Source organism: Stenella coeruleoalba (assembly GCF_951394435.1).
Source record: "Stenella coeruleoalba genome assembly, chromosome: 5".
NCBI lineage: Eukaryota > Metazoa > Chordata > Mammalia > Artiodactyla > Delphinidae > Stenella > Stenella coeruleoalba.
The window spans coordinates 104,049,364-104,071,422 of NC_137150.1; the positions used below are offsets into that span (position 1 = coordinate 104,049,364).

General features: G+C 37.0%; 1 protein-coding gene across 1 annotated transcript; it reads right to left on the reverse strand.

The window, feature by feature from the left end:
* Positions 1 to 9,530: 9,530 nt before the first annotated feature.
* Positions 9,531 to 16,356, reverse strand: LOC307186839 (uncharacterized protein C3orf38 homolog). The gene is made up of 3 exons (XM_079922410.1): positions 15,798 to 16,356; positions 12,676 to 12,914; positions 9,531 to 11,203 (listed from the first exon to the last, which is right to left on the reverse strand). The coding sequence occupies exons 1-3, from the start codon at positions 15,922 to 15,924 to the stop codon at positions 10,631 to 10,633; spliced, it is 939 nt and encodes a 312-aa protein (XP_079778536.1). The 5' UTR covers positions 15,925 to 16,356; the 3' UTR covers positions 9,531 to 10,630.
* Between the last annotated feature and the right edge of the window lie 5,703 nt (positions 16,357 to 22,059).

Genomic DNA, 22,059 nt, shown 5'->3' on the forward strand with positions numbered 1-22,059 from the left:
ACCAGGGAAGTCCCTGGATGTTGAATTTTATCGAATGCTTTTCCTGCATCTTTTTGAGATAATCATGCTTTTTTTCTTTTGTTGATGTGGTGCATCACATTGATTGATTTATAAAACAAGAAGAGTTGTTTTTTTTCCTCGAAGAATCAGGTGGCCATCTCAATGATATCAAAGGACTGACATATCCATTCACCTGAGTTGGAATGTTTTATTTTTCCTCATTTAGCTTAGGGGAGAGCCCCCACCCCCACCTATGCCACAAAAGAAAAAAAATTCTATGGTCAGTTTAATCAGATCTGTGACCACCCATTTTGGTAATTCATTTTCAAACACTTTTGAAGATTCTCCCTGGGTTTAAGACATTCTTTAACTGTGGCCCTCAGATCAGCCTTTGATCTGAAGGGGCTTCCCTTACAGCCTCATATGGTCCCATTTCTAAAGGTAACCATTTAATAATGTCTTCAGAGTGGAAAGGCAATTGGACAGAATATTACTAGAATGAGTACTCAAATAAAGAAGGATAGAGGGGAGCAGCAGTTAAAGTTTTAAGTACCTTTTATATCATTAATCGTTCATTATAGACTTCTACAACAAATCTTTCAATGAGGCTATTTTGGAATTTTGAAGCCTTTGGGGGCTTTCACATACCTGTTAGGTACCATAGTTTAAGATGAGAGTGTTATTGAACTCAGGTTGGGCTGCTCACCACTCAAAAGCCTGTACTCCAGAGATAAGTGTTGGTTGGAAAGGAAAGGTTGTTTTATTCAGGAGCCAGCAACCTGGGGAGAAGGCGAACCCATGTCCAAAAACAAACTCTGAAGATTAGGCTTGACCATGAAAGTTTTTAAAGGGAGAAAGGGAAGTTAATCATTTGGGGAAGGAGTCAGAATCTTCGTTATCTTCCACTCTGTGCAGACTTTCTTCTGATTGGTTGGTGATGGGATAACAGGGTGGTGTTCCAGGAATCCTGTGCTCAGCTTGAAGTTACCATCCTCCATCTGGGTGGGAGCCTTAGTTCCTGCAGAAGAACTCAAAGATATTGTTATGTATATCTCTTGAGGAGGAACCGGAATGTTGCTTTATCGCTGCAGTATTGTTTCTTGACTGTTCTTCCTTTGTTTCTGCATTCCCTCCCTTCCCTGATAAGCAACTTATTGAATCTGCTCTTTGGAACTCAGGGAAAGTCAGTGAGGCTGAGTGAAGCCTATTTCCTACAAACAAGAAACAGGGGATATGGAAAGGATTTGTACCTGGGAGGGCTCCACAGGGTCCTGCTCAGTTTCAAGAGCTCTCTAGAATTTTAACAATTTAGATGTTGCACCAATTCAAAGGATCCATGGAGCTAGCCATACAAATATTTCTCCCTGCTAATCTAATTTTAGAAAAAAGAAAGACATTTACCACTGTTGTTTCCAGTAGACCCTAAAGGCACAGATCCAGAAAACTGCTGGTTTTAACTGCACTCTCAAAAACTTTTTAGAGTGTCAAAAGAACCCCAAGTTGACCATTTCAGGGCCCGATTTCCTTTAGTTTCCAATTAAGTACTTGCAAACATACAGAAACCCAGCCGATATTCCCATAGGTGACTGTTTGCATGGGAGCTGTTTGGACTTTGAGGCAAAGTTTCCCAGTATTAATTTCATAGTCTAATTCAGATATGAGATACGATCTGAACAACTTTCTGAGGACAGTGTGATCAAGAGATCAAGAAGGAATGTTGTCTTTTTGATGCTAGGAGAATGTTGCTCTTTGTGGTTGAGCAGGTATTTCTCCCGATGGGGGAGGTTTGGTTGATGCATAATGCAGATGCTCAATGCACAGTACAGGAGAGGGAGGAGGCCAAAGGGCAGAGAAAAATTTTTACATTTAAATTCTTCTTGTCTTGCCATAAATTATGAATTTTATTTCACAGCCAGCACCTGCACACTTTTCACGAGTGGAGTCTAGGGTTCTCCAGCCTTTCTATCTGTCCCAGTGGTTGTCCCAGCAGCCAAGGGCAATTGTCTCCTTTGTGTAGAGCCCCACGACTGGGATGCCCAGTCTGTGGCTCAATCTGTTTGCTCCCCGGGATGAGGGTCTGACCATGAAGACCTTTTCTTCCTTTCAGATTCCTTTCAGGGGCAGAGGTCCCAACCCTATGCCTCTTTTCTGTCCTACCCAGTATGTGGAGATCTTTCTTACAGCTTCGGTTGTATAGGAGTTCTGCCAGTTTCCAGTTAGTTTTCCATGAGAATTGTTCTGCACGTGGATGTATTTTTGATCTGTTTGTTGGGGAATGTAAGCTGCACATTCTCCTACTCCGCCATCTTGATCTGAACCCCCAAAATAGGTTCTTTTTAAAGTTTTTTCACTCCAGTACTGAAAATATTTCAAAGTAGCCTTATTTGAGTAGAAAGTAAAAGAAGACAGTGAAATGATCTCTGACAAATTGCCAGAATATGGGGGTTATGAAAGGACAGAAAATAAGAGCATTGAATCATTGCTTAAAAAAAAAAAATGCAGGTAATGATTTCAGTTAAATTGTTGGTGAGAAAAGGTGATTACTGCTTTTTTTTTTTTTTAAAGTATATAAAGTCAGGTCAGTATAAGCCTTTAGTGTACAACTAGTTGAATCTCTGTTAAGAATGATGTATAAGGGACTTCCCTTGCAGCCCAGTGGTTAAGACTCTGCACTTCCAATGCCAGGGGCGCGGGTTCGATACCTGGTTGGGGAACTAAGATCCCACATGCCGCACAGTGCAGCCAAAAAAATTAAAAAAAAAAAAAGAATGATATATAAGCAATCTTATCTTTTCCCACAATTCTATTCTATATTACCATGTTCAAATGAAAGAGGAAGCTTGTCACTGCTGTGGTATTGTAAGAATAGGCATGTGATGCACAAAACCTCTTGTTTTTATGATCCACATATAAAATTATTTTTTAGTCATATACTTTCTCTCACTATAATCTTACCTTGAATCACCAAAAGAAAAAACTACCTGCAGATGATGTTAAATGGGTTCCCAATCTGTCTTTTGCATTCAGCTCAGGAAAGAATTCTTTCATGTTATATTGCAGTATTTGGATGTGGTTTTAAAGAAGTACTCTAATATACTATGGAATATTTCTACATTAAGCCAGGAAAATGAGATGGGGGTTAGGTGGGGATAAAGCTTTGTACAACTAAGCCATTTGCACAAGAGTTGTGTAATCTTAAAATAATCTGATCTCTTTGCCATTACAATTCACATTATGGACTTAAGGGATGTCTCTTCAAGACAGTAGGTCGACTGATTGATATGCCACATGAGCAAGGCACCTAAAATCAATGAAAAGCCCTTTACTGACATTAACAGTGTTTCAAAGAAATACTTTTAATCTCTGTTCTGATCTCAAACCTCATGTGAACACCTTTCCTCTAAAAAGGCAGTATCGAGGAAAAAGTTTTGTTTCACCTCCTGCCCAGTTTTTCATGCAGTGTTATAAAAGTAAATGGTGTAGACTTAAGAGATAAAATTTAGTATTTTCTTTCCCCTTCAGCACTGGATTAACATCTTGACAGTTTACTGTTGATAATTAACTGTTCTTTTAAGAAGGGGATGAGTTGTTTGGCTTTTTTGCATAACACTTTCATTTACCTAACCACCACCTTCATTGCTACCCAAATAGCTGGTGTTCTATCATTAAAGATCATGATACATCCTTTCTAGTCTTCACCAAAATTTATTTTCCAGTGTAATCTTGTTTTCTATATTCACAAGTTTTCAGGGGTGAATAGGACAAGTTGTTAAGGACTTCTCCCTTAATATATGTTAACACAAACACCAAATAATGATCCAGACACTGCACATCAGTGGTTCTGTCTGCAAAATAAAACATCCTCTAGAACACATATGAAAAGAACTACTCTTCCATGTCACTGAATTATGAAATTTTCTGATAGGATTTTTCCAGTAGCTTTTTTGTTCTCTGATAATATTTGTTATTAATGGTGAGACTTTTTTATAACCTCTCAACCAGTTTTTTATCCTTATTATTATTACCTTCTGTTATAGATTTGATATTTGAATTGAGTCTACAAGTTCAGACCCACATGTAATGGATTGCTTCATGGTTGTTAGAGGCTAGTGTTATTATTATATTATTATATATATAAAAATCTATGTAATTTCTGAGGATTACATCTGATGGCAGGAAACAAAGGACAGATGGACATAATCATTAAGGGATGCTAAAATGTGCCTTACTGTCCAAGTGATTGAGCTAAGATGGGAGACAGGCAGGGACTCCAGTCATTAAAGTGAGGTGGCTTCACACCACCGGGTGCTGAGTGAGCCCTGTGAGCCAGGTGCCTGGGACAGAAACTGGCAACAGTATCTTACACTTGGCTTTAAGGAATGCAACTCAGGATGATGCCTCGATAATTTTGGACTATTCTCCCATCTTGCATAAAAAATTTTAAACTGAGATGTATTATTTTATAATTATCCAGAAAATATAAAATTACCTAAGTTCATTTATGAGAGAAATCAATGTGTTTTAAAAAGGATGTGAAAACTTTGGCGACATGCAAATATTTGATAGGCTGTGTGCTGTTGACCACAAATATTTGATAGGTTGTGTGCTATTGACCAGTGGTAAATGGATTGCAGTCCAAAAAAAATTTTGGATGTTTATCATTGTCCTTCCTTATATGGTTCAGTTGATGTTTTGAAGACATCACACTCACAGAATCTCCTGCACAGAATATACAGATTTTTAACTCTGCATTCACACTGAAGTTCCTTCCACTATTTACATTATGGAATTTTTATGAATGGTGGTATTTGTACTATTTTATCATTTTTCAGTAAGTCGTTTATGTGAATTGGGAATAAAGGAGTATCAATTGTAAAATGCAAGTTTAATAAACATGAAAATTAATAGGAAAGTACATTAGTGAAGATGAACACCTTGTTGACTTCATGTTGGCTAGAGTAAATTGACCAACACAGTCCTTGTTGTATACATATGTACCTAATGAATGTACATTATGAACAGAACACCGTTTTAAAAAGTGAGACTTTATGAAAATCATCTTACATTTAAAATTTGCAAAATATGTGAATTATGTGCAAAAAATACATGTAAAAAAAAATGTTTCAGTACATTTTTTTCCTTCTGAACTGTGAAACTGTTTACTAGGGTCTCCATTCTTTTAGCAGCATTGCTCTGATCTGAAGGTTAGGATTTTACCTACAATTTAGATTAAGCACCAAAAGATGACAATAGTTAAAGTAGTAAGAGAGAGATCTCAATGAGAGATCACAGAGAAGCACTTTCTAATAAAATAAATTCTTTATTAAACAGTAAAATTACTTTATACAAGTTAAAGTGAGGAAAAACATAAACTAGAAGAAACAATAAGCTACTTTATGTACCGACTGTCTTCTGTTAAAATACCTGGTACATAGTAAGTGCCCAATAAATGTTTACCAAATTCAAAGAACATTTAAGAGAAAACACTGATATGTTATTTAAAATCAACTTGTTTCCTCAGTCTAAAACTCTTGCTCTAGTATAAGGCTGCTCTTAGAATTAAAATAATGGCTTATTCTACATTTCTCTTAATTTCTAGGAGTCTACTGGTCAATGATTTTGATTGTTCTATTATTAGTTCCAGCATTAAAGGACCTGACATGCTAAAATTTTCTATTGTTATCTAGTTTCTGCATTCTAAACTCATTTTATCATAAAGCTGTACTTCTCTAATCAATGCAGTCAGTACAGCAAAACCTCCTATCTGCTCAACAAATGTTTTTCCATTATACTTCCTAGAATAACTTTCAGTGATTTTTTTTTTTTTTTTTGCGGTACGCGGGCCTCTCACTGTTGTGGCCTCTCCCGTCGCGGAGCATAGACTCCGGACGTGCAGGATCAGCGGCCATGGCTCACGGGTCCAGCCGCTCCGCGGCATGTGGGATCTTCCCGCACCGGGGCACGAACCCGTGTCCCCTGTATCGGCAGGCGGACTCTCAACCACTGCGCCACCAGGGAAGCCCCACTTTCAGTGATCTTAAGAGCAGTATCCATCCAGGGCCATGCTTCCTACAGAAAAATCCTACCCCAAATCTGCCACTTGTCTCCAATGTCACTCTTAAATATTTGCCAACTCCTACTACTCAATCTCTTGGAGTCATCTATATTTGATTATTTTATTAACATCTTTATTTTTACTAGGGATTGCTGTCAGTCTATAATTTGGCCTTCTGTCAACCACTTTACACTCTTCTTGACTAAAACATGGACATATATTTTAACCATATGCAACAAAGCAAAAAAGTTGTACAGAACATCAATTTTTCAAACAACTTAAGCATTTCTAGTGATTAGAAAGTAGGACAGTATTTTAAAGGCTTCATACTTTTCCCTTTTCTATTCTAGATATGATCTGTAATTTTTTAATCTTTTTATTTCCTCTGTAAATAGAAACATACTATACACATATCCTTAAAAATGATTGAAAAACACATTTTTCATTCTTTGTTTTTTCAATGAGCATGATTTATGAGGAAGCAAAAATAATAAAAGAATTTCCTTAATAATGAACTACAAATTCATTTGAAAGTAATATTCTTAAGTTGCTGAGAAGGCATACAATCACAAAATCGTGTAACCTGTAACAAAATTGTTCCAGATCTTAGAAATCATCTAACTGGTTCATTTTTACATGTGAGGAGATGAGGAATCGAGTTTAAATTCTTTCAAAATAAGGGAGTAACAAAAGTCAGACTGAAAATAAAGTGCAAGAAAAAATAGGCTTTTATAACTCACAGTAAACATCATACTCAATTTTAATATTACTTTACTGAAAGACTACAGGAAAGGTTCAAACTAGAAAAAGTAAAGCTGAAAGGATTTAGTGCACTCTGACACAGTTCTGAAATTATTTTCCTTCCAACTCTAGCAAAGGGCCTAATGTAGCTCTCACTTTAAGATATCTAAACCCAGAGACTGAGATTTGAATTCAACATGAGAAGTTGAGGTAAATCAACTTATTGATGTATTATTTTATCTTATATTTGATTCAGTGACTTACAGATTGTAGATGCTCAATAAATATATGCATATAAACTTGAAGAGAACCCAGATCCATAAGTCTTATTTCCCAGCATTACAGCTGGGCTGTGTACCTTCAAACTGGCTATATACAAAGGTTATAAATAGGGTTGGGGAGGAGAGGGGGAGGGAGCTGATCACAAATATAGACCCTTCAGAAGAAATGTTCATATTTTTAAAATCTTTCATTAGAATTAGCAATATGCAAACATTACCAAATAGACATCTCCTTAGGATAAAGTTTTGTAAAGATCTTAAGAACATTAATGTTTTTTTCACATTTTTATCACTTTCTCCAAAGCATGTTCATTGAACTTGTCTTGTCCAAATAAAATGAATTCTGCATTCATGTTTCACTTGACAGTACTGCAGTAGGTTTTGCCTTAATAGCTAACATCTATTGAAAAACAAAATACAAACAACTATCATAAACTGACAGACTTTCTAGAGATTATTCTTTCGTTCGTAAAATTTAGTCCTCTAGCTTAAGGACTCTGGCAAGGGCACAAAAGTTTCTAAAAATAATTTTAATTTTTAACACAGTAGAGTAGTAGTCTGGGGGAAATAAAATTATTACGGCAGGATTTGAATATGGAGCAGAAGGATCCCTGTTAGGACTCACAGATGTGCTTCAGGGAAGTCCAAGAACTCAATGAAATATGCAAAAATTGTAATACTATATGCAAACATATTTTTTCTAGAAAGAATATAGCTCTCTTTTTCAAAAGGTCAATGACTATCCCCTGCAACACAAAAAAACAGTGAAAAGGGCATCTAAATTTGTGAAAATAGATGGTGAGAAAAACATCAAGGTATGGTTCACTCATTTTTATGACCTTTTAAGCCACAAGAGCCATTTTGTTAAAACACAATGTTTCTGATTATCTCATTTAGTTAAACCATTATTCTTTAAATCCTTTTCTGGGGTGCTATTACAATTTCTTACTGGGACTAAGTAGCCTTCCTTTAGCATAAAAATGTTGCCTTTCTGAAAACTCAAGAATGTTTTCCTGTTTGCCATTTTCAAGTTGATTTAATAAATTAGATACGGCTTTTTTTCTATTATTTGGTATTTTAGTAAGACACATGAAATACGTTTTTTGGTATTCTGGGTATTAGTAAAACATCCCAATACAACTATTACTTTTAAGTTTTTAACAAAAAAGGATATTGATGTATACTGTTGGCTATAGCAAATCAGCCTCCAGTAAATAAAGATCGGGTGTCCCCTGGTTTGACCACCCAATTACTATGAATTATGTGTGGAGTTAGTTGTATTCTTTACTACTTTACTCCACAAACTTCACAAATACCAGCTGAGTATAATGAAGTACTAGACAAAGCTATAGTCTCTACTATTCCCTAACATAAACAGAGTAGTGAGTGGTAGTAAAAGTAGCGTTCAATCTGCACTGTGCTTTTGGACCTTCTCAAAGGCCTGACCAAGCTTTAAGCTTCATGAGCAAATTTCAGTTCTTCTAGGTCTTCTTTCTCTGAACAGGAAGTATACACTTCCCTTATAATGGTTTCTAGGTATCTTAGGGCCCTCCAGTATATCCTACTCTGACCTTGGGCTTTTGAAAGTCAGTAAATTTTAATGGAAAGTTAAAATTATCCTAAATCTTAGTTTGGGGTCTAAAAGTTTGTGTATTCACGTATTAAAGTCAAACATGATATAACCCCAAAACCACCACTAATGACTAGAGCCAAAGACAAAATCTACATGCAAAAAAGTCTTTTATACAGTATATAAGCTTCTTTTGCTCATTCATTCACCCATTCACTTAGACATTAGGTCCTACTGTGTGCCCAGCGGTGGGGATTCAAAGGAAATAAAATATAGCTCTAATTCTCATTTGGTCTATCGGAAAGATTTCACATTTTTAAGGGTGATTAAAAGAACATGCAGATTACAGCCTTCCTTGAGCATTACACATTCAAAAATTCAGTACTGAACATATCTACAGGTAATTTCTGCCCATCCTGAGCATCTTTGGTATTATTTCTTGATAATAATACTTGACATCAATAGCACAAAGAAAACAGATGGGAATAATTTCAAATTTTATCCTTTACTTTGTATATTTATCGATAACATGCTATAATGATACTTCAAACTTAAAGAAAAAGATAACAGGTTTAAATCGAAACAAAAAACTATTCTTACAGCAGAAAAAGGGATTTCCCTTCTTTATTAAGTTCTTATTTTAGGACATACCAATTTGTACTCCTCGTAAGAGGCATAGGACTAAAAAAAAATAAAGATTAATATTTTCCTCCTGCTTCCAAAATTTTATCAGTTACCCTAGATGGTCATGAGCAGAGTTAAAGTTAAAAAAATTAATATGAACAATACCTCATCACATTTCCCAGTTGAATTTTTTCCAAATGGGATTTTTGTAAATTAAAATTACTAATTAAATTCAGATTCAGCAAGTAGCTGCTGGGTGATGAGGAATTTAAACTTGAAACCAACTGTGTAACCTGGCAACTTAACCTGGTAACTCAAATCTAGTAAAACAAATTAAGAGGTTAAAAAAATCCTAATAATTTTAATTTATGATGTGGGAGTATATCTCAATATATGTTTTTTTTTTTTTTTTTGGTCACCTCTTCTAAAATTATTCAAGAGAAAACACAGTAACTCATTTAAATTAGGAACTGGGCAAACCTTTAAAAAAATTTTCAATAGTATGTTTCCTTTATATGCTATTACAATAAATGCTCTATAAAACTGTTAGCCGAAACTTTAGATAAAGAAAAAAGTCTGTTTTGAGAACAGCACTTACCATTGCCCAAAATTGTTCAGAAAGTGTTGCAGATTTTAAGATATTTAGCTTGGACAACAGCAGATAACTCTGAAAAATGTTCCTCAAATATTTTGAAAGGCAAATTAGATTTTTTTCTACCAGCTAAATTACTGGACTTTTTGTATAAGAATGTCATTCAAGTTTTCTAAAATGAGTTTACTCATTTTAGAAAGTGAGCTTACTCATTTACTGAGTTTACAGTAAACATCTCTAAAATTTGTATTTTTTAAGCAATACTGTCATGAGATGCATTTGTAAAATTACCCAGATTTAGACAAAAGTAAATGAGAAAATTAAAAGGGGAAGCCTTGAACACTATTAATTTTTTCCCGCATGACAAGTACAGATATTAGCAGAATATCCACCAAGTAAAATGAAAATATTAACTGGTTTCTAAGGCACACAGTTAGTTACATCTAAAGTGGGATTTATTTGATGAATTGCATGAAGCCTTCAGAACATTTGCTGCAACTCAAGTAGAAAGAGGCAAGTGTTCACATAACATGTTAGTCTGTAGTCAAGAAAGACATTTCAACTAAAATATGTCAATCCCCAAATCTGAAATCACTTAGACATTACTGATGTAGTATTTGGAAGAATTTCTGTATAGAAGATTTTTCAGACTGAAATATAGTACTCAGTGCTTCAAGGGCTAGGTAAAATTAGTTCTCTTTTGTTCAACAGTGCCTCATTTCCACTAGATAAAGTTTGGTCTCCAGTCTCACTATCCAATGCCTGCCTTACACTGAGTCATCCTTCACTGGACCACACAAAGTGTTTACATTATAAAAGGCTTCTAGATCACTTGGTTCAAGTGTAATAGCTGGTTTCATTAATGTTCCAGGAGCAAGGGAACTCTCTCCAATAATTCTCAGGTTGATAAATTTGATTTTCCAAGTATTCTCCACAAAAGGGCAGCGGATGAGTCCAAAAATTTGTTCAAAAATGCCCAAACAAGTGTTCTCTCGGTGGACAGTCCCAGCAACTCCAACCATAACTAGACCATGGGGAGAAGCAGCACATTTCAGTCCATGGGAATCTAGGTTGGGACTGAGAAAAAGATATTCTTCTTTCACTAGTGACAGCAGACGAAGGCTCACAATTTCTGCTCCATGGTAGTCTATCACATTTTGTTCAGATGTGTTGTAATAAAACCTAAGCTTGACATCATGCCAGAAGTGCTGTGGCCCCCATTCATCTTGAGGTGGTCCCAGAAGAGGATTCTGAGAATTAAGAAGTTCAAAGAACCAGTGACAGAATTCTTCACCTAATCGACGAAAATCAACGTTTTCAGCTTTTTTATCTTCTTTCTCCTGTTGATTAATAAAACCAACGTTAATTCTTGTATCTATTTACTATCTTGCCTGTTTCATAGCTAACTTTTAAGGTACTAATTATAGCAGAAAGGAAATGAACTACCTGTGAACTCACTGAACCCATCTTGCACAGTAAATTATTTCTCAAAAAGGGGAGGTCATTTTAGAATTTCTCAGCTTAAATTTCTGAAAATTCCTCTAAGAAATTAAGGTTCAAAGTCTCTTAAAATATCAGCATGAATTAAGAGCCAATAATAAGGATTTACATAAGCATTTTCTCTTGATTGTGGCAGTGATTTCACAGGTGTGTTATTTGTCAAAACTTTCAAACTGTATGCTGTAAATGAATACACTTCACTGTGATATATTTTATATGCAGCAAAGTTTATAATAAACACGTCTTTAAACAGACACTTCTAATATGATTGAAATTGCTTATTTTCTATGATTGCAATTATTTTATATTATTTCTTTCCAAAATGAATACTGCAAAAATACACCTGATAGGCTAGATTTTATTCAACAATGTATTCCAGAGCACAGTACCTCATCTAGGTGGTGAAAGATCTTGTATTTACCGGGCACATGCTATTACTGAATGTACTGGGCACTGTGTTTGGCACTTAAGTGCTATTTCCGTCTTTCTACACAAGCTTTATGACACAGATATTATCGTTATGCCCGTTTTATAAACAAGGCTCACAAAGGTCCTTACTTGCTCATTTACAGCTAGTATACAGCAGACCCTAATACGAAGTCATATCTATATGAATTTAAAGTCAACATTCTTTTCAGTACATTAAGGAAGGCTTAGCAGTTCCTTTCCTAATGTGAAGGCAAACCTCTCTCACTGTAAAATACCATTAATTCAATGTGGGTATGTAGTTTAAAAACTGCAAGTTACCTAAAGGTTCAATCGGTATTTAAATATTCACACAATATTTAAAATGTACAGTGAAGATAAAAAGAAATACGAACAGCCAATGTCAGCTGGAGGAAATTACTAAAACAGGATTTTTTTCCTAGCTAACAAATAAAAAAAATTTAAGTTTCTTTCATGAAATGTTTGCAATTTAATACCAAAGAAAGTCTTCAAAATGAGAAAGGGCTTACAACAGCATTCTTCTAAAGTGGAAAAAAGAAATTGGAGAACCAGAGGCTAAATTAAAATTAAATTGATCCTGTAGTCTATCCATTCTCTTTAAAAATCAATAGTCCCCATTTGATAAAGGGATACAAAACATTTTTTCTCACAAATCAATAGAATATTACATATACATTACTAAATATCAAAAACACTTTGTCTCAGGTGCTTTACTGCTCTTTCTTTAGGATGCAAAAAAAGAAAGTAAAGCTAAAATTATAAAAAAAAACCACAAAACATTAACCACATCATTCCAGATCTAGGATTATCTAAAGATTTTTACACAGAACTACAGTTCAGGATATGACTATAAGGTCTGTTTTACCTGTTCAAAGAGTCTAATGTCCTCTGTCTTAACTGGCTCTGGCGTTTCCTTCAATTTCAATTGTGACTGCTTTTTCCAGTAATCCTTTGCATGCTGAATAAGATTGTGTTTTTCAGTAGCTGGAGGTATAATAACCCCCTGTGTTGCCAAGTACTTAAATATGATTTCTCGGTGGACTTTTTTACGCCTCAAAAGTTCTTCGACACTTTGACTGTACACTAATATTGCATGAATGGCATCTAAAAGAAAATTATGAAGATTAATAGAAAATCATGAGTCACTTGTAAATTTGTCCAGGGTCAGCAGAAACTCTATCAAATAATATTTATAAACTCTTGTCATGGCATTACTGCTTTTGTATAAGACGGTTATCATTTCTAAAAACCAGGAAGTGGGGGCTTCCCTGGTGGCGCAGTGGTTGAGAATCTGCCTGCCAATGCAGGGGACACGGGTTCGAGCCCTGGTCTGGGAAGATCCCACATGCCGCGGAGCAACTGGGCCCGTGAGCCATAACTACTGAGCCTGAGCGTCTGGAGCCTGTGCTCTGCAACAAGAGAGGCCGTGATAGTGAGAGGCCCACGCACCGTGATGAAGAGTGGCCCCTGCTCGCCACAACTAGAGAAGGCCCTCGCACAGAAATGAAGACCCAACACAGCCAAAAATAAATAAATTTATTAAAAAAAAAAAAAAAAAGGAAGTAGGTTGTCAAGTTTTGGATTTTAAAAAAATTTCTTTAAACTATAAATTTCCCCACCTAAAATTCCTCCTTCCTTTCACTTCTCATATGAGATTGTGAATTTAAGCATTTTCTTTTAAAGAATGGTTGTATTTTAAGAAAAATTTGAATAAGAGAAGAAAAAATTTTAATAAGGTCAATGGAACTAAATTCATTTACAATCCCTAAAATATAGGTAAAATTACAATACTTTTCAATCTCCTCACTCTACAGATAACAAAAGTCAGGGATACATGAAGTATCAACAATCATATTTCTAAGAAGTGGCAGAACCAAGACTCTTAATTTTAAAGAACTTCTATTAAACAACAGACTAAAGATTATTTTTACATATGTGAGGTATACAGAATGGTAATAAAACGAACTCCTATATACACACAACACAGCTTAAGACACAGGAATTACTGGTATCTTTGAGGCCTCATTTTACCTCTCCCTATTTAATGCTATTCCCTCTCTCTCCTCGCTCACCTCACATGTAGCTACTCTCCAAAATTTTATCATTCTCTCGATTTTCTTTCCTTTTTTCTTTTCTTTTTTTTTTTTTTTGGCCACTCTGCCGGGCTTGCGGGATCTTAGTTCCCTGACCAGGGATCAAACCAGGGCCCCCCAGTAGTGGAAGCTCAGAGTCCTAACCACTGAACCACCAGAGAATTCCCTCGATTTTCTTTAGAGTTGTACAGCATAACTATGTATCCCTACAAAATATAGTTTGGTATTTCTTTGAATGTTCTATAAATCTAATCCATCAATATATATAGTCTTCTATAATTAACTTTTAATGTTTCTGAGATTAATCTATGTGGCTAGACACAGCTGTAGTTAATTCATTTTCAGAGCTGTACCATAGGTAATTATAGACTATACCACAAGGTATCTATCCTTTCGTTTATAGACTTTTATTATGTGTATCCAATTACAAATACTATTACTTTGGACATTTCCACACTTGTCTCCCAGCCCAGAGGGGCAAGCAGCATGAGCATCACCTGGAGCTTGTTAGAAATGTGGAATTTCTGGGCCCACTCCAAAACTACTGAATCAGAATCTGCATTTTAACAAGATCACTGAGGGACACATAGGCACATTCAAGTTTGAGAAGCTCAGGTAAGTAACCTTCCATTTAAGGAGATAATATCGAACTTGTTTTCTTTCCAAAGTACTAGTTCTAATTTACACTCCCCCAGTAGTTATCAACGACATACTTCACAAGATCAACAACACTTGACGTTTTTACATTTAGTTTTTGCCAACTTGGTACATATGAAAGGCACCATGTAGTTTTGGTTTTCATTTCATTGCTTTCTAAAGATGTTGAGTATCTTTCAATATGCTTATTATTTTTTCCTCTCTGAGAAATGACTTCAAATCACTTAACATTTTTGTACTGGGTAGTTTCGTTTCTTGTTTGCTTTTGGATCCACCATCAATTAAATTCAGCAATTTTATCTATTACAATTTTAAATTCACATTCACCAAGACTGTTAGAAGGCGATTAGCATGTAAAATATATAAATGCCAAAGAACTACATTAAGTCTAAAATTATTTTCAGTCTAAATTCTTAGAAATTTATTCACTTAGTGTTCCTGGTTCACTTTCAAATGAATGACCTTAAATGGCAGAAATGTTAAAGCAGAGAAAGACAGTTTTAAAAGGCAGACTCTTTTGTAGATACTTAAGTCATATGCTAATACAGGAGGCGGACATTTTCTCATTTTAAACTAAAATTCAGCAAATTTAAAATATAACTAGCCAGGTAATATACAAAATCATAAATGCTTAAGCTACTCATTACATTACAACCACACTGAATATTTATAATCCATGAAATCTACTCTACCAAAATGTTTATTTGGCTCTGAAAGTAATGTAGTCCTAGTACACAGAATCATCTCTGAAAAACTTTGGATCCAAAGAGACATGGATTGATCCTATCTGCTCTTTTATCACAGTAGTTATTTTACGCAGCACACTGATAAAAAGTGTTTATGATAGATATCCTCCCCCAAGCTTGAAGAAAATGAGCAGCGGCTGACACTCCTCAGCTGATCGAAACTGAAAATGGAAAACACCCTGACTCCCTGGAAATCTTCAAAAAACAAACAAACAAAATCACTATTCACGTACTCTGCATCTTCGAAACAAGCAGCATTTGCCCACAACGTATAATGAATAAAACCTGGAAGCAGCGCCATTTTCAGCGTGCATCTGAAGCAACAGAGCAGCTATAGGGGCCGAGATTCCCGAGGGTTCCGCACAAGCGCAATCCCGGACGGGCTGGGAAGGAGGCCTACCACGGCCTCCACTCACACGCTCCCGCCAGCTGGGGGCCGGGTGAGGTCTGGGGAGGGACGGCCGCCCTTGGGGAGAAGGGTCTACCTTTACCTTGGCGGTCCTCCGGCTGCACCTGGCGGTTGGTGATGGTGTCGCATAGGGCCATGATCTCGTCGTTGTCCAACAGACCGAGCAGGCTACGACAGCCCTCCATCTCTGAGTAGCTGAGCCCCGACATCTCTACCCCCAGAAAGCGCGGAGAGGACGCCAATAACTTCGCCCCCTTAGGCCCACTGGGCCGGCGCCGTGGCAACAGGTACCGGAAATGCTCTTCCCGTTGTTCGCAGCCAAAAGGCCTCGGGTATTCCAGAGCCGTGGGCGCGTAAGTGATCGTTAATGAGGGCACTAAGGGAACGCGGTGCTCCGACCGGTGGTTCCGGGCTCTCGGGGACTGAGTGGAGTCCCACGGGTCTCACTTTAGGGAAACTCCGCATTTACACCGGGAACATCGACCTTCCACAAGGGAAAACGAAACCTAAACTCCTCAGGAGTCCCTTCTCCAAAAGAACGCCTGGGAGGCTGCGCAGGGCAGGTGCGCGGAAAGCCGGCAGCGGCCCCAGCGCAAGACAAGCTCCCGTGATGCCGCGGGGCCGGCCAATGGAGGCGTCTCCTCCCCACCTTTGGGCCGGGACCCCGGGAGCGCTCGAAAGTTCTCTGCGGCCACTTCTGCGTTGGGAGCATCTGTAGTTTGATATTCTTAAATTACGTAGTTCTGTGTTAAAACAATTTGGTTTTGTTTAACATTACACTTGGAAAAGTTAAGGGGAAAAAAATCACCTATCCTGCCACGCCTGCCCGCCTTGCAGCTGACTTAAATTCCCCAACAAGCTGCGGTCCGCTGTTGCTTCCCTTCTTATTCTCGCCGGCTTGGCTTTAGGCGAGGCAGTATCACGAATAGTTTAAGGTTGGGGTGTTTGAAAGCCAGATTACCAGGGTTTTATCCCGTCATTTACTAACTGTGACCGAGAGCAAGCTCTTTGGTCTTCCAGTTTTCTGTCTCGAAACGAATCTAGTAGAGATACCTACCTCATAGGGTTGTTGAAGCGCAGGGAGGGGGTGAAGAACTGTGCCTGGCGCCTAGAAAAAGCCCAGTATATATCAGCTATTGTTACCACTGTTGGTGTCAACATTCACGAGAGGGAAACTTCAGACTTCAACGCATTGTCACTGGCTTCTGTCTCCTTCCATTGTTTTAGCCATATTTTAGATTTTTAACATTTAATTAGATTATTGCCAGTTAGTAGCTGAAATGTACACACCTGCAGATACAGGTGAGCAGATTTAACTTTTTTAAAAAAAATATCACAGCTAAATAGTCAAAATGAACTGTAAATACAGTCTTTAAAATAAGGCATTCAAACCATGGTTAAACTGATTTGCCAGTGGATGTTACTGGGGGTACCATTTACTCATCAGATACCAATTCTTCATTTGTCATTAAGCGTTGAGTGCCTACTATGCTAGATATTGAAGATTCCGAGAAATGACACAGACCCTCCTTCAAGGAGCTTTTGGGAGTGTTGCAAATAAAGAGATAAGTGCTCACAATACTGGTGTGGAACCAAATGGAAGAAGACATGCCCAACTTTTTCATTCGTTCATTTTTTTTAAAATGTGTTTACTGAGCATGATTTGCCAGACACTGGTCTTTATGCTGGGAACAAATGCAAGTCCTTTGGAGCTTGTATTCTAGTGAAAGGAAATAGACAATAAACATAAAAGAAACTATACTATGGCAGGAAATTCTGTGGAGAGAAATCAAAAAGAGAGGGATGGAGGAGAGGATGTTGCTATTTTATACAGGCTGTGAAGAAAGGCTTCTCGAAGTGACATTGAAGGAAAGACCTGAAAAAAGTGAGAAACTGAACCACAGAAGAGTGTTCTAGAAAGAAGCAAAAGAAGAGGTTCTGAGGAAAGAACAGAGTGCTTGGCATGTAGGAAGGAGGCCAGGAGGCTGCAGCAGCTTGTGCAAAGAGGAAGCAGTGACTGGTGAGGTTGGAGTTGTCAAGATTGATCTAGAGCAGGGTTTCTCAACCGTGGCACTACTAATATTTTGGGCAGGATAATTCTTTGTTGTGGGTCTGTCCCACAACATTGTAGGATGCTTCAGCATCCCTGACCTCTCCCCACTAGATGCCAGTAACACCTCCTCTCCCCTACCAAAAATACCTTGTTCCTCAAATGTTTCCTGGGGTGGGGGGGCAAAATTCCCCAAGTTGAGAACCACTGATATAGAACCACTTGTCCAAAAGTGCTTTCTGAGATGAAAATATTCTGCATCTGAGCTAATACAGTAACCATCAGGCACATATGGTTATTGAGCTCTTGTAATGTGGCTAGTGCAGCTCAGCCGGTGAATTTTAAATTTTATTTGAATTTTAATTAAATTTTAATAGCCACTTGTGGCTAGTGGCTACTGTATCAGTACAGTCTAGAGTCTTGCAGCCCATTGTAAAAACTTTGGCTTTTATCTTTTACCTCTCTCTGCATTTCCTTTTATTCTCTCAGTCTCTCATTCCAGACCAGTCAGTGGTTCCCTTGCTATTTTGTTCCTTAAACTTGCCATGCAGGTCCTTGCCTCAGAGCCTTTGCTCTTGCTATTCAGCCTAGCACATTTTCCCCTCATATATGAGTGGCTCTCTTTCCCTTAACTTCATTCATTACTATCCCTGCTCAACAGTTATCAAAGAGGTGGTATCATCATATTTTATCATCATCCTGTTTAAACACCACCTACAATGCCATGCTTATACTTTCCCTACGCACTTAATTTTTCTCTATAGCACTTATATTGTATTTTTGTCCCCCCTCCCTACCACCCCCCCGGTAGAATGTGAGTTCTGAGATTCAGGGATTTTTATGTTTCTTTATTATTTTTTCAATTGTCTATTACAGAGGCTGGCACATAGTAGGTATGCAATAAGTATTTGTTGAATGAATGAATTGTAAAGCCATTGGAGGATTTTAAACTGAGGAATGGCATGATCTGACTTGTTTCAAACAGTATCATTTTGGCTGCTGGTGTCTAGAACAGACTGCCAGAAGGGCAACAGTAGAGGCAGGGAACCCAACTAGAAGATTAATACAGTAGTCCAGGTGAGAGTGAAGGACACGATAATGAGTCAGGGATGATTGCAAGGATTTGGTTTGGGCAACTGGAGTTGCTGTTTACTGAGAGGAGGAAGACTGGGAGAAACAGGTTTCAATAGAGAAATCCAGAATTGTCAAGAGATTAGACTTTCTGGAGAGTGTGGTGATGCCCAAGAAGACAAAGCAAAGAATGAGGAGTGGGGTGGAAAAAGAATTACAGGTAAAGGGAGCAGTAGTGAAAAATGCATGGAATAAAACAGCATGGCTGTTCTTGGCTGGAACCAAGAGAAAGTAAAATCACTAACAGGAAGGCCTCAGCTCCCTTCAGGAGCTTAATTCTTAACCTTGCAAGAACGGCTCTCCCCTTTTAACAGATGTGGAAGTCTGAGCTCAGTGGGATACACTTAATTGCCTTAAAACTATCATGCTGGAATTTGAATATAGCTGATCACACATCTTTGAGCTGTTTTCATTAAATTACATTGTGGTAGTTTCAATCACTGAATACTTTGAAAAAAGTTCTCTAGATTAGAATTGTTTTGGGGTATTAGATCTGTTAAAATATCCATTCATTCAACAGTAGTTATTTAAGTACCTATTAATAGGGGACTTCTTTAAATGTCCTGGAAATTGAGTTTCTAAGGCTCTATAAATTTAATACTTTATGAAGAAACTGGTTGCTTTGTATCTGTGGTTTTCAATCCTTACCTGGAGGACTTGTTAAATGACAGATTGGTCCCTCACCTGATCAAAAATTTAGCATTTCTTTCTTTTTTGAGGGGGGGCGGCGGGCACGCCTCATGGTTTATGGGATCTTAGTTCCCCGATCCCTGTGGACATGGCAGTGAAAGCACAGATTCCTAACCACTGGACCGCCAGGGAACTCCCCCAAATTTAGCATTTCTAACAAGTTCTCAGGTGATAGCGATTCTGCTCTTCTAGGGACCACACTCTTAAGAATCACTGCTAGTAGAAGAGAATGGAACATCAAACAGCCATGTCCGTACCAGACTTCATCCTTTGTGAAATCACTGATCCTTAGGCAAGACTAACCCTCTCCATCTGGATATATTAGATCCACTCATGCTCTACAATTTGTAGGGAAAACTGCATGGCAGAATGGAAACTGCATGGCAGGATTTTAGGAGGAAACATCCGACTTTTCAGTTCCACCTCTCCATTTACTAGCTGTGTGACTAGTCAAGTTATTTAATCTTTCTGAGCCTTGGTGTCTAAAAAGCATTGTTCATATCTACCTTTGGGTTGTTTTAACAATAAGAGGTAACACACATAAAGTAACCTGGTACACAGTAATTTCTTCTCTAGTTGCAGCACCCATAAATAAGGCATGAACCTCTCTCCCTTTAGTTTTTATTCCATGTAATATTGGATCGCCTCCATTTTAAATATTGATATATAGCCCAAACTTCTGGCCTTGTTATCAGTTGATTCTTGAATTAGTATGGACCTTATGCTATGAAAGCAATCTAATTTATCTTGGAAGTGTATTTAATATTTGATTGCTTCCCAGCATTTCTCAAATTTCAGAAAAGAAAAAAATGGAAAGTCTAGATAACCCCAATAACTTTATCTAAATACCTCAATACATTTATTTAATAGTCTAAGATCATATGACCATAAATCATAGATGGAGAATTCTAGATCTCAGCTCTAGAATGTTTCAGTAATTTTCTCATAGTTTTTCAAAGCATAACATTTGTAATATGTGCAAATCACCGTAATTAACACAATATCTGTTCTTTCATTTGCAGTGCTCTCATCGTATCAAAGAGTTTCTCTTTACTTCAGCCCCAAGCTGCAAGTTATAGCAAAAAGTGTAGGAGGTTTTCCTTTGTTAGTGAGCCAAAAGAGTAGAGCCCTCATGCCCAAGAACCCCACTTTTAGATACAGATTACTAATTGGTTTGAACGTTTTCCCATTGAAATACTTTCGTAGGAAGTAATTTTCATAATTTACATCTTATTTCAAAGCGACTTCAGTCTTTAAGTTCCACCAGAGGCTCTTCACCTCTGAAGAATTACCAGTGCAGATCAGTCCATCCACTGTCTTGGAGAGTTCTGATATTTGTTTTCCACCTACTAAGTTTCCAGAGCGTACTATTTCACACTGAAACCACTTACCTGAAATGACTTTAGTAACCAGTGTTCTATCAACTTGTAATTCCTGCATATGGACATTAGTTTAAGTAATGTCAAAAATATCTATTTTGTGTAGACTTTTAGCGTTTTCTATGTTCTTTCTTTAAAATCACTCAATAACCTGAATATGGTAATATTAACTGAAATACCTCATTCTCTTATGAAACATAATAGAAATTTCTTATTTAACATATACCTTAAGCCTAATTCCTTTTGAAGTAACGTGCTACATAAAACTGAACAACTTCATTACCAACAAGGACAATGTTTTATTGAACAAATCTATGTACAGTACAAAAAATTTCTTGAAATGAGACGCTGTTGATTTATTGCAGTTCAATGGCTCAGTTTTAATTTGTACTCTTATAAAATGCAAAGTAAAATAATTTAATGTTCAACAAGGAAGCACAAATTTCCTTTCTTGCTGAATCTGTAATATCTTTCACATATTAACAATTCCAAAATGCATATGCAGCATTTAGTCATTCTGAAATGGTGTTTTACAGTACCAAATAAATTAAAAAATAAACACTACCATCCCTTTTAGGTTTTTCACCCATACTACAGTTTGAACCAAACATGAAAGGAGTACAGCTGAACCTAGAAGTGTGATTTGAAAAGAATCACAAGTTCAATGTTATGGTATGTCTTCATTATATAATTGGTGGTTTATTAAAAAAAAAAAAGAGTATGACTGAAGCCCAAAGTACCAGTGCCCCTGTCCACGAAGGTTCTCCTTTTCTATCTTCTCCATAATATCTGAGCAGCAAAAATTCAGATTTGCTATTTTTTTGACCTTACTGAAACATAGCAGAAAGTTAATATTTAATGTTTCAAAGGAAATTTTTATTTGAAAATGAAGGATGGAAACTTGGTCCACGTAAGATAAACACATCCTTAAAATAGAAGGAGTAGAAAAGAAAAAGAGAAGAATTTGAGGAATAAGAAGAAAGCTTCCTTGTCTTCTGAATTCCACATTGGAACTGTTGGAAGTTTATGCACCCCGTAAAAGCAAAATGATGTAAGTTTATGTTTTATAAGGCATACATAAGAAAATGTACACA

Bases quoted from the DNA above. Each gene is read 5' to 3' on its own strand.
- LOC307186839 (XM_079922410.1), bottom strand. From the start codon at position 15,924: ATGTCGGGGCTCAGCTACTCAGAGATGGAGGGCTGTCGTAGCCTGCTC. The intron at 12,915-15,797 runs GTAAAGGTAGAC...ATTTTCTTTTAG, and splicing joins GCAGCCGGAGGACCGCCAAG to ATGCCATTCATGCAATATTA. The intron at 11,204-12,675 runs GTAAAACAGACC...ATTAATCAACAG, and splicing joins ACATTAGACTCTTTGAACAG to GAGAAAGAAGATAAAAAAGC.